Genomic DNA, 12841 nt, shown 5'->3' on the forward strand with positions numbered 1-12841 from the left:
AGTAGCCTGTAATAAAATTGCAACTCACAGTCAAGTGATGTCTCACTTAACAACAGTAGCAAAAGTGAAGGTGTAAGCCCATTGTAGTCATGTGATGTTTTGCTTAGCTATCGTGTCGCTTAGTGACAGAGCTGCCAACTCCAATTGCAGTTGCTAAGTGAGGACTACTTGTAATTTTGCTTCTCAACTTTGTTTTTACTTAAGCAAAAAGACAAGATGGTTCTACTATAATGGACCATAAGAGTTAAGACACCAAAAAGAAATTGCAGTTACACAACATGGTTTGTTTGTCTGTAAGGTATCCCATTTTAGAATTTAGGGCTACAAAGTAGCAGAAATAATGTGTATTCTGCTGGCTGAGAGGTTGAAGCTAGAGAACTAATGCAGCAATTCAACAGCATCTCTTTGAGAAGGTACCACCTAACTAATATCCATTTCTTTAGCACATCCTATGTGATAGACAAAATATGTTTGGTTACATTTTGTGATTCAGTGGTTCAGGCCAAACCAACTGGTGTGGTCAGTTGACAGTTCTGCGTGTCTTGGGCATCCAGGCCATTGGGTTATTTCAGCATTTTGTTAACCATGTATAAATGTACAGTGTCTGCCCAGCCTTATGACAAGAAGGTTGTATGGACAGATAAGACTGGGCAAGTATACCATGCAAGAGCATAGACAGCATTACCAGATATCCTTTGCCTAACATGACCATATAATTTGTTATGGAAATTACAATGAAGAAACAAACCTACAGATCAGATGTGTAATGCTGGAATTCAAGTGAAAAGTGAGGTGAAAAGTTCACATTAGCCACAGTAGAATGCATGACTAATTTTAAATGTTGATTTTTGTGAAGAATGTCAAGGTTAATTTCATTCTGAAAAATGCTTTCCTCCTGATCAAGGAACTCAACAGAAAGTCTCAATCTCTCTTGGATTTCACTAGAAGGGATTCCATTGCAATGTAGTGAGATGAATATCCAGAAGAGGGGATAGAAGGGGATGGGGGGGGGGAACAAGATAGAAAGAAAAGTGCTTAACGATTGCTTAGTTTTATATTCTTCAATATGCAACAGAGCTTCCAAGAGCTCCCCCAGAAGGCAATCTGTGAAATATTTATTTGAAGAATGTTCTGCCTCTTAGAATTTTACCCTACATACTTTCAGACCGATTTGAAGGGCTCATGATTACATGATTTCCTGATAGTTTAATTTTTTGGCATGGGCCAGTTGAAGATTATTTCTCCAATCAAGCGTTCACCCTATATCTTCTTCTCTTCTTTTTACTTGAAAGAACAAATCTTTTTTCCCCCAAAGTAATCAGGTAGTTGAGTTGCCTTAATTGTTATCAACACAACTTAATGGACTAGCTAGAACTACTTCTGCTAATAAAAGGCAAGCGTTGCCACAGTTGGTCCTCTATCTATCTGAGATTGTCAATGTTATCTTAAACCATTCATAAATGCTGCTCAATACCTAGGAGCGGACCAGATGGTGCAGGTGGAAAACAGCAGGAGGAACTGAGGACTGGGCTCAATTTGTTCTAGGAATGGAGCTCCTCCCGTCACAGAAATGAAATTAGTCTTTAAAGTCTATTTTATGTTTCTACTACTAATTTGGTTTTCAATATTGCCACTCTGAGGCACTTAATTTCTGCTGGGTTCATATGCATTACATTATATTTTGATTGTATTTCAGATGAAACTTTTGGGAAGCTGAATCAGGGAGACAGAAAATCCAGACAAGGGTATTCTTTTCTCAGACTGGAGAGTTATATGCTATAATGTATGATGTTAGAAGTCACCTATCTAAGAGAACATTAACATGCTAATAATGAAACTTGAGTTTGGTATAATGGAATCCATACTTCACTGCAGATCTTTTATGATTTAGAGTATCTTTCAATAATCATCGAGAAGCAAAATTTAGCAAAAGTGACAGGAATGACATTATTCTAATGTGATTGAAAATGTTTAGCCTGCCCAGCACAACTCTCTTCTCAAGTTTTTCCCCTTATTTATGATATGGAATTATCAGCCTAGAATTTATACAAACATGCAGCTCAGCAGTATATGTCCAATGGACAACAAGCTCTCCTAAATAATGTTAAGAAACTCAGTATATAACATTGTTGAATAGTACTGTGCTGGTGATACATAGAGCTGGTTATTCAGCAGTTATACCATTTCACAAATTCCAAAGTTATCCTGAATTGTCAACCTATGAGTATGCAGACTAACCAAAACTTTCCTCCACTTTATATTATAGTTGTTGGTGTGGTCTCTGGCATTATATTCTAGAGGAAGCACATCTGGATTAGAGAGGTACTGACAGGCATAATGTTGTCTGTCCACATGCATGTCAAAATACTGGCTCGCAGTGAACCTGAAGTTTCCCAGTACTACATAATTTTCTTGTGGTAGTGAGGACATTTTTTAAAAAAATGTTAGTCATGCGCACTCCATTTATACCAAAATGTTATGGGCCATGACTCCTGTGGAGCTTGGAGGCCGTTTTTTAATGGCTCCAGGCACATGGTCCATAACATTTAGGTATAATTGGAGTGCACAGGACTGACATTTTTGGCTTATATTTGGTGATGAATTAAGACCTATTTTGCTGGAGGCCCTATTCACAGTAATTCATGTCTTGTTCATCTTCCTTTTGTTTTTTGCAATGCATGCTACACGGAGTTGCCCTTAAAGAGTATTTGAAAGCTTCAACTGGTTCAAATCTGACAGCATAGGCCATCTATGCCCATGTAACACTACTGTTCAGTGAGCTGCATTGGGTATAAGTATAACTAAGTTTGTGGTCTTTGCTGGACTCTACCTTCCCATTCATCTCACCTTTGGTTGATTTGCTGAAGTCTGCACCTATTCCTCCTTCAACTTCAGTTGCCTGCTAAGCCACACTTTCTCCTGATGGCTGATCTGTTCTCTGGGCTTCAAATTCTTTTTTGCTGTATTATGCAAGAGAAATCTTCCTCCAACACAATCTCAGCCATATGCTACCAGCATTTTCCTTTTGAAATTAGAAACCAGATGTGCTCCAGTATTCCTCATGGTGAGGAAACAAAGGCAAGGAAGAGTTCATGCTGGCCACTGCAAGGCTTTCTTTGCACAGTATCTAATCCAAATATTACCTCTGAAAGCCTTTCAGATCAGCCAAAGCTTTAAAAATATTGGCTCTGGCCACTTTCTTTAGTTGGAATGCTTAGCATAACAGCATTACATAGAACTCTTACCAGCTTCCACCGAGTATCAGGCCAAAGGCACTGGTTGCTATGCGCTCTTCTGCTATATTGGCTTCTATGGAAGACAGTGTGTGTAAAGTTGTACGTGTGGCTTCACTGCTGCTCAAGAGATGGCAGAGAAAATGGCCTTGAAAGACAAAAGGAAGAGCCATTATGAAGGTAACAGTCAGATAACGGGCTTGAGCCTGGGCCAAGAAAATAACGTGAGAAAATAATGCCCTCCCTTGTTCATACCTAGATAAAGGCAGTGGGGGAAGCATCTTCAGACTTGCAAGATTCTGTTACTATAGTTATTACCATTAAAGTAGACTTGACCTATGTGGCATTGGTTTCTTAGTCTGGTCTACCTTGGACTAATGTGTGAGTGTTTATTGTAGATGACATTGTTAAAGCAGTACAGGTAGGGAGAGGGATTCATGATTATTTCAGATAACACATGCCTGAACAGAGAGCTGCAGAAGAAATGCTGTCTGAAGGGTGGGAGCAGTCTTCTCCAGCACTGCACATCGGGGAATATATGTGTTTGCCTTTTGGAAATGGTTGCATAGGCTTTTTTATACATCAGCAAATTTTAATGTTATGGTTAGAGCCAGGGCTTTTTTGTCATAGAACACTCAGAATGGAGTTCCGGCACCCTTTTTGGATGAAACCTTGTAGGGTAGGCAAGGTGGGTTGTATGACATGTGTGAGTTCCAGCACCTTTTTCTTTTACAAAAAAAGCACTGGTTAGAGCTCTCAAACAGCAAAGCACAGAACAGGAAGTAAGATCAACCAATCAGCACACAGAGTGCGCATCTCCACACAACACATAGTTGTGTCAGAAGGTGTTTGCTCATCTGTAGCCCTCTGCAACCCCTGCTTACCCATCAACCTCTTTGTGGCATAGGTATGCGGCAATGGCTATGGGACATTATGGGACAACTGTAAATCAGCCTTTAGAGGCTTCTCGTTCTAAGTTCATAGACAATTACAAATTGTCTTCTTGGTCATGATTATCAGTAGAACCCACCCAGCTTGAAAAGAAGTACCAAAAGCTTGAAAAAAATGTACTCAGTAAATAAGATGACGAGAGATGACAAGTTTTGCTGACTTTTGGTACAGCACTACCAAAATCACAAGATATCAGGGACTAATAGCATACCTCTGTATTAGCAAAAATACAATTGTCTTAGATACCATAAAAATACCTTGTATTCTATTGCTTAAAGCCTTCTTTATTTATCTGCAAGAGCTTCACTGTTAACTTTTTTTCAAGGGATGTTTTTCATTCATAGTCTTTGTATATTATTCACTTTTAATTAGATCAGGAATTGGATATATTATTCATTTAAAAGGATTGTATAGGCTTTTTTTTAAAAAAATGGCTAGATAATTGATCCTACACTTTTCCCCCGAAAACAACTGATCAAAATTAAAATAAGGCCAAGAAATTTGTTTTCTTAAATAGTTTAATAAGTCCACAGGAAATGAAAAGTAAACATTGTTCATTAAAGACTTGTGTTTCAATGGCACTTTGCTTTTAATTCAACATAAATAAACAGTCTGCTTTGTTGTAGAGACGAGACACAGTAATATATTTCATAGCCAAACTTAGTATCTGTTTTCAGGGAAACAAAATGTATTTCAGCTTTATCGCATATGGCTTCCAGATGGCACATAACCAAATGTAAAACAAATACATAACTATAAAGCAGTTGAAAAAAATGGGAAAACTCAGTAAAGTCAAAGGGCTGCTGATGGTTTACCATTAAAAAAAGCCTGTAAGAATTGTTATTGGTCATTTCAATCACGAGAGAAAAGAACAGAACCACACTGATGGTCTTCCGTAGAAGACCACACTGATGATGGTCTTCCATAGAAGACCACACTGATGATGATCTTCCATAGAACACCATGCTGATGATAGTCTTCCACCATCTGAAGAGAGTCCCAGGCTGGTAGGTCAATGAAGCTCTTTGTCCTTGCTGAAAAGGATCTGTTTTTGGCAGCTATCTCCAAGAGGCTTCTCAACTGCTTCATATGCTAAAGGCAACCATGTTTGAGAAGACAACCTCCCACCCTCAGTTCTGACACACTGAGAAAAAGAGGAGCCTAGTAAGGGAACAATAATATACAGGATGGAATTGAGCAAGGCTGGGCTACGTGACACTCTGGCTACAGTTCTCAGGCACTTCCCTTGGCACCAGTCACACTCTTCACCCATCTGACTGTAATTATTTAAAAAGGATTTAACTCTGAGAAGCTGGTGTGTTGCAAAGCAAAGTGCCAGTTTCTAGCATGTATTTACCACAGAAGTCCCCAACCTTTTGGGCATCAGGGACCAGACACGTGGAGATTTTTTTCAGACTGGAGGAGGTGTGGTTTTGTGTGCTGCCTGCATCCTGTGGATGGGGCTTTCCTTGTTTGTGCAGACTGGTTGTTGGCTCGGTACTGGTCCATGGACCAGGGCTTGGGGACCTGATTTACCAGATTGCTTTTGATGATCAAACTGACCTCAGAGGCATTTTTTAAAAAAACAACGAACACCACCCAAAATAGCCAAATGGTAGCAGCCCAGTGTTTTGTTCTTCAGGTAAGGGCTCACTGAAAAATGGAAAGCATGATGGATGCACCTTGGAGTGCCGTGGATGAAATCATCACACAGAAGTAATACAATTTTATGATACATTATAAAATAGTGCAAATAATGACCCACAGGTAGCCCTCAACGTACGAGCACAATTCAGCCCCAAATTTCCATTAATAAGCAAGACAGTTGTTGAGTTCTGCCCCATTTTACAAACTTTCTTGCCACAGTTGTTAAGTGAATTACTGCAGTTGTTAACCTAGTAGCATGGTTGTTAAAGAAATCTGGTTTCCCCATTGCCTTTGCTTGTCGGGTCACAAAAGATGGTCACTCGAATCCAGGACACTGCAACCATCATAAATACGTGCCAGTTGCCAAGTGTCTGAAGTTTGATCACAGGACCACAGGAATGCTGCAATGGCCATGATGAAAAACAGCCACAAGTCACTTCTTTCAATGCCATTGTAACTTCAAACAGTCACTAAACGAATGGTTGTAAATTGAGGACTACCTGTACCACAACATTATAATGTATTTTTGTTTTGCCTGCTGAAAAATGAATGTTTTGTGACTGATCACATAGCAGGCACTTTTAACAACCAATAGCTGCCTCTTTATTGAAATACTCAACTACATAGCTTCACAATTTCAAATTATGTCCACTTTCAATATATTCTCAAATCATATTCCTTAAACATAATTGCATTCCATGCTTCTTAATGAACTAGGAAAAGGCATCTTTTTCCTAGGACATTAGGTCATTTATATCTTGGCGTGTCCCTCTGCCTCAGCTGAATTTTGCTTCTAGAAAAATTATCCCTAAAGAATGGTTTTAAAATGCCAGTAGTATTTTTTCCCCCTTTAAGCCACAATATAAGAGATTGCTACCAAATTATTTTATTTCAAAACATACGTAGCTCAACTCCACCATTATTTCTATTAATCTCATGAAATAAAGAACGTACTTCAAAACTAGTTTTTATAACAAAAAAAATCTGCAAAACATCAACTATACACACACCTTCCGTTGGGACACAGTCCTTGATCTGCACCAGATGGAGTTCAACAAAATTACACATGCTGCAGAAATAGCCCAAATTGGAAAAAAACTTATCAGAAATGTCTGAAGAAACATCCATGAGAAACAATAAAACAAAATAAAGCAGCAACTTAAAAAAAGAGTTAAAATTCAAAGCAGCAGGGCTGACATTTACGGCATTTGATATAGTACATTGCAGGAATATATTACATTAAGAGAACCAAAAAAGAGCTCATGTTTGAGAATGTAAATAAGCTATAATTTGACAGTTATTTTTCACATAGGCTCTTGATTTTTCACATTGGCTCTTGATTTTATTAATAGGTCATAGTGATATCTTCCAAGTATAAAAATAAAAATAGTTAGCAAAAATTTGCTAAGGAAATGCCTCTATGAGTTGATATTGAAAACATAACCCTCAAGGAACTGTTTGCACATTAAGTGCAATATTTTAGCAAATTTGATAATGAAAATTAGCTGCAAAGTGACATTGAATAGGTCCAGAACTTAGCTGAAATTTTATAAGCAGTCAAAATCAAGTACACATATTAAACAAACTTTAATTCAAGCAAGGTCTTGATGTGAATGCTTACAATAGCACAAGAGATAGCCCTGCTCATGTCATCACCTTGATTGCAAGGAAAATGAAATCAGAATAATGAACTTGCCTTTGGATTTCATTTTTCATTGCAAAAATTAAAAACGAATAGTATATAACATTATTTTATGTTCAAATAATGAGTGTTAATATGTATGCTAAATCTTTAAATTATTAGAAATAGACATTGATAACGTCATTCAACTTGCCATGGTTAAAAAGTGTGCCCTAGACTCAGATCTGAAGTTTGAAGCAAACCCAACCTCCACCTTCCTACTTTGGCTTGGACTTATATTGAGCTGCTAAAGCCAAGAAGGTCTCTTCATCTGATTGTGATTCTACATTCGGAACCACCAGTAGACACAGGCAAAATCGCTGTACCCCTTCTGCCTTTCACAGCCAAGCTGAAAGTTTCCTTCCGTGCTGAAGGGGCACTTTGAGTTCAACACATTCATGGGGAATAGAGCCTGAGCACGCCTTCATATTTCATGACCAAGCTGTAGCCTTATCTGTTAACCCAAGGGCAGCTTCTACTTTCTCCTATTTCTTTAGAGCTGTAGGAAGAGAGAAAGAAGTCAGACATACACCATTCCTCTATTCAAGAAAATAAGTATAGGATAAATGTCAGAGGCAGTGAGTATGATCCTCACCCATTATCCCAAATTCATTTTCAGAGATGAAGCAGCTATGTTTCCAGATTCAGAAGTCATCCCAAAAGGCAGAAAGTCAGAAGTAGCGCTTTTTGGAAGATATAAACCATGTATAAACCGTGTATAAACCATGTTCAATACTGAATCACATGTTTGTGTGCACATATGTGTATGTATATATGAACAGAAAAATATTTATTATTAGTAGACCAGTATACTCCTGCAAATGAGTGATAGAAGCAGAATTTGTTATATAGTTTATAAGGCATGCATCCACAGGACTGAATTTTTTTTAGTACACATAACCTGAGAATGAAATCCAAAGTTGTGCCAGATGTTTTGTATAATATGATCCTAATTTTCTGTCCTCCCTTTCATATTTCTTATGCTCGCCCCCACCAACTGTTCTAGACTTCTCCCAATACTCCAAAACACATTTGGAGAGGGTGGGGGAAACAGAAAATTGGCCCTTTTCTATTTTTTTCAGCAATAAAAGTATTGGGGCTGTTGAATAATTAACAAAATTAATTAATGATTTCCAGGTCATGCAGTCTAAATCAATGCATAGGAGTGGACATTTTGTCAGCCATGTTGCTAACTTGTTTCTGTTTGGCAAAATATCAGAACCTAATTATAATCTCATATGGCATGATCTTAAAATCATTTTATCAAGAAATAGCAGAGATGAAAATATTCATGCTGGAATTAATTTCATTTGTCTGAATTTCTTTTAGTCTAGAAATTCTAATTGTTCAACAAATATAGAATCTTGCACTAAGAGTATAGATGTCAAAGAATAAATATAGTTGAAAAAAGCAATACTCTCAGAACAAATTCAACATTTTCATTTTTTACATGCATAAAATATTTCTGAGGTTTTTTTTACTGTATGAAAGAATAAACCATGGTCCAACTCAAGGGCTACAAAACATATCCAGAATAATGTGTCAATCATAGTCATAAGTGCTAAAATGGAGGTAAAGAATGAAAATTACCTCAATCAACTTTTTTCTAATTAAATAATTTGAATTAAATGGTGTCCTAGGAGCATCACTGAAGACAATAGTAATTACAGTCCATTGTACATAGATTATTAGTTAAGACAAAGTTGATCGAGTAAAACAACATATATTCTAAAAGCTGACATTCTGAATATAATACAGCACTTTCTTGCCACTCAAATATACAGCTATTAACAGGAAAAGTAGATTTATTGTGAAGCAACATTTATTGCTGGGAATCGAACATGAGTCTAGACATGCTTCCAAAATTGCAAAAGTAAAACCATTTTGGAAATTTTTGTAACAAAATAGAATGTCTGAAATGTCTGCTACTTTCTTCTTCGCTTCCTCTTGGATATTGGTGAGCTGCTCCTAGAATGTTGTGATTTTTGCTTGGTTGTTTTCACACTTCTTTTTCTAAAAGAAAAGGAGACATGTGCCAGTTAAAAACCTGATATAGGTAGGAGCAACTGAAGATACTGCATATGAATCACAAGTGTAGTATATTCTGCACCATAATCAAAAGGTCCCCACCCTCCCCTCTGCATCTTTAGCTCATATTTAACTATTTCTGGAAGTAGGAGATATGAAAGGAGCAAGGGTCTTCTGGATGACATCATTAGCTCCAGATGGGGCTAATGGGAGGGGGACTAATTTTAGGCTCTTATTTTATGGGTTGATGCTCTCTCTAATAGGACATTTAAGTGAAGCCACTGGAGAAAGATCAGTTGGCAACATAGGTAAGTTAGCTACGGATCTTAACCCTTGCTTTGCCCAAGTATATAAATTCAACTAATAAATAAATAAATAAGTAATATAGTCTAGGTTCTGTCTCAGAATTTGGAGGCTGTAGTAATCTAGATGGAACAGACCACAGAAACAAGCACAGGCTCAGCTTAGCAACACTGAATGACTGTGGGCATTATAGGGCAACCTGATCCTGCAGTTCTTCCATCTTTAGTTCTGGATAGGGCTGTACCATCTCACACAAACTGGTGTGCAGTTTAGGTGTCCTCTTTGACTTCTCTCTGCACATGGCAGCAATGGGTAGCAAAGCTTTTGGACAAATCTTATACATCAAGATAGGTGCATTTGCTGATAGTCACTCACACTTTTGTGACCTCATTTGGTCACTGCAATACATTCTAACATGGAACTGTTCTTCAAAACCACTGGAAGCTGTAGTTGGTTCAGAATGTAGCAATGCAGGTAATTATGGGTACACTTCAAGATGCCAATATAACAATGCTAATGCACAAGCTGCACTGGTTTATCATTGGTTTTTGGTTGCAGTTCAAGGTCCTGGTTATCATCTATAAAACCCTTCAGGGTTCAGAGCCAGGATATTTGAAGGACTATCCAATTATCTCTGTCCATTTAATCAGAATTGACAGAATTGCTATGCTCCAGGTCCTATCTATTAAACAGTGCTATGTCATGGAACTCCTTTCTGTTGCTATGCTTTCTGAAACTCAAATGACCGAGACCTTGCTGGCCTTTAGAAAAAGGCTGAAGATGCTCTTTCCTTGAGCACTGGGTCAAGATGCTCTGTAAGTCATCATTAAGTATTAGCTGTGTTATCTGAGTTAAGTGTTTGTGGTATTATATGCATTGATTTGTGACTCTTTCGCCCGTAGTAGACATATTTTTGGTGTTTTTTTTAACTTGCTAGCTGCCCAGAGTTGCTTAGCAAAGTGACTATATAAATTGAAAAGGTAAATGATAAAATAAATAAATATGACCACTTAAGATATTTATTAGAAGACTCAGGCTAATTTATCTCAGTTACCTGAGATTTAGCTAAAGCATTTTTTAAATAGTCAGGAAAAGAAGTTCTTATTTTATGAGTTTGAGGGTTAAACCCCCAGAAAGAATTAGAGCTTAGGGTTTTTAGCAATATTTCTAAACCATAATAATAGAGGGGGGAAATTACAAGAACATGTTGATTGCAAATATAATGATGTTTGACACTTATGACGAATAATATGACCAAGCTAATACCCCTCTTCAACAAAAGACTGGGGTTTTGAAATCTCAAACATCAAAAGGAGATTTGAACAAAATGTTCTTGTGGGAGGAAACCTTATGTTCTTACCACTACAACATGAATAGATAAATAGTGTGTGCATGTTATTATCTGACGCAGATTATTTAGAAGAGATCAAAAGCATATTATAATTTGCTTTTAAAACTCTGAACAACTAAGAAAATAGGAGAACATTGCAAAAATGCAAATGATAACCAAGAAAATAAAGATTAAAGATGGATAAGCAGAAATACTTGGCTTACACTAATTTAAAAAGATATCTTCCTGTATTGAGAGCTGCCCAGGATTGGTTAGAAGATGAGCTTAAATGAAGAACATTCATTGAAATGTTATAAATGAATAAATGCCTTCTTTGTCAGAAAAAGCAAATGCATATTCTTGCATAGATGATTTAAAAACTGGATTTGCAAATGTAAAACGCAATAACAGAATAAAGCTAATGAGAGTGGTTGATAAATAATCAAGAGAATGTAAGCGAATGTCAAGGAAAAATTCCAAAGCATCAGGTTTAAATGGTTAAACGCAACATAATCTATGTAAGTCTAATATTTTTTTCAGATAGATTTCATTTGTTTACTTTACATGCAAAATATTGTGGTTCTAGATAGTATGGAGCATTTTCAGCTATATGAGTCAGGATACTTTATCAATTTATTAAATTTTCAGAGACCAGAGTCATATGACTCTCAGTGCATAAAGAGCAAAGAACAATGAAAGCCTTGTTCCTCATAAAAGTCTGTTAGCCAATGGTGAACCATCTAAAGCAGTAGTTCTCAACCTGTGTTCCACAAGCCCCGGGGGGAGGGGGGGCTTGATGTTATCACAAAGGCTGGAGGCAGTCTAGTGCTCTAAATCTTGAGTTAAGTCTTGTGAGTCCATGCCATGATTTGTGTCCACAAAATGTATTTAAAGGGGGTCCAGAGTGAAGAAAAGGAATTACAGTTTATTGATCTGAAAGGAGAAAGAGGTTAGAAACAGCAGATGTGAGAAGACTGGTGAGAGTCAAGATAAAGCATTACTCCTAGGCTCCTAAATTAGTCTGCTTAAGCCATATTTCTCATATCTGTACAAAGCATTCTGTAAGATTTTTGTTGTTGTTGTTAGTTGCGAAGTCGTGTCCGACCCATCACAATCCCATGGACAAGGTTCCTCTAGGCCAGGGGTGTCAAACTCAATTTCATTGAGAGCCGCATCAGCGTTGCAGTTGCCCTCAGGGGGCTGGGTGGGTGTGGCCAGGTCTCTGGCAGAAGGAGGGTCTCTGGGCCAGGGCCAAGGCAGTGGCGGCCGTTCCCTCACTGTTTCCAGGATGGCTTCACGGGCCACATGAAACCACTTTGTGGGCCGGATCCACCCCCTGGGCCTTGTGTTTGACATGTCTGCTCTAGGCCTTCCTGTCCTCTACCATCTTCTGGAGTCCATTTAAGCTCAAGCCTACTGTTTCAGTGACTCCATCCACCCACGTCATTCTCTGTCGTCCCCTTCTTCTATTGCCCTCAATCTTTCCCAGCATTAGGCTCTTCTCCAGTGAGTCCTTCCTTCTCATTAGGTGGCCAAAGTATTTGATCTGTAAGATTTTATGACTACCAAATTACAGTACATGAATTGCTTTTAGGTTGGGCAGAATATAAAGCCAGTTAAGTGAATTTACAATTTCACAGTATATGGCAGAGAGAATGGTATGCAAAG

At 37.8% G+C, this 12841-nt stretch overlaps 1 protein-coding gene across 5 annotated transcripts in view; it reads right to left on the reverse strand.

The window, feature by feature from the left end:
• Positions 1–8751: 8751 nt before the first annotated feature.
• Positions 8752–12841, reverse strand: part of RAD18 (RAD18 E3 ubiquitin protein ligase) — a 151350-nt gene continuing 147260 nt past the window's right edge. For all 5 annotated transcript variants that reach the window (XM_083351694.1, XM_083351691.1, XM_083351690.1 and 2 more), the window contains one exon: positions 8752–9525. In XM_083351694.1, coding sequence (XP_083207820.1) covers positions 9438–9525 — 88 coding nt within the window. In that variant the 3' untranslated portion in view covers positions 8752–9437. The remainder of the gene's footprint in view (positions 9526–12841) is intronic.

This window comes from Vipera ursinii (genome assembly GCF_947247035.1).
Source record: "Vipera ursinii genome assembly, chromosome: 2".
Classification (NCBI taxonomy): Eukaryota; Metazoa; Chordata; class Lepidosauria; order Squamata; family Viperidae; genus Vipera; species Vipera ursinii.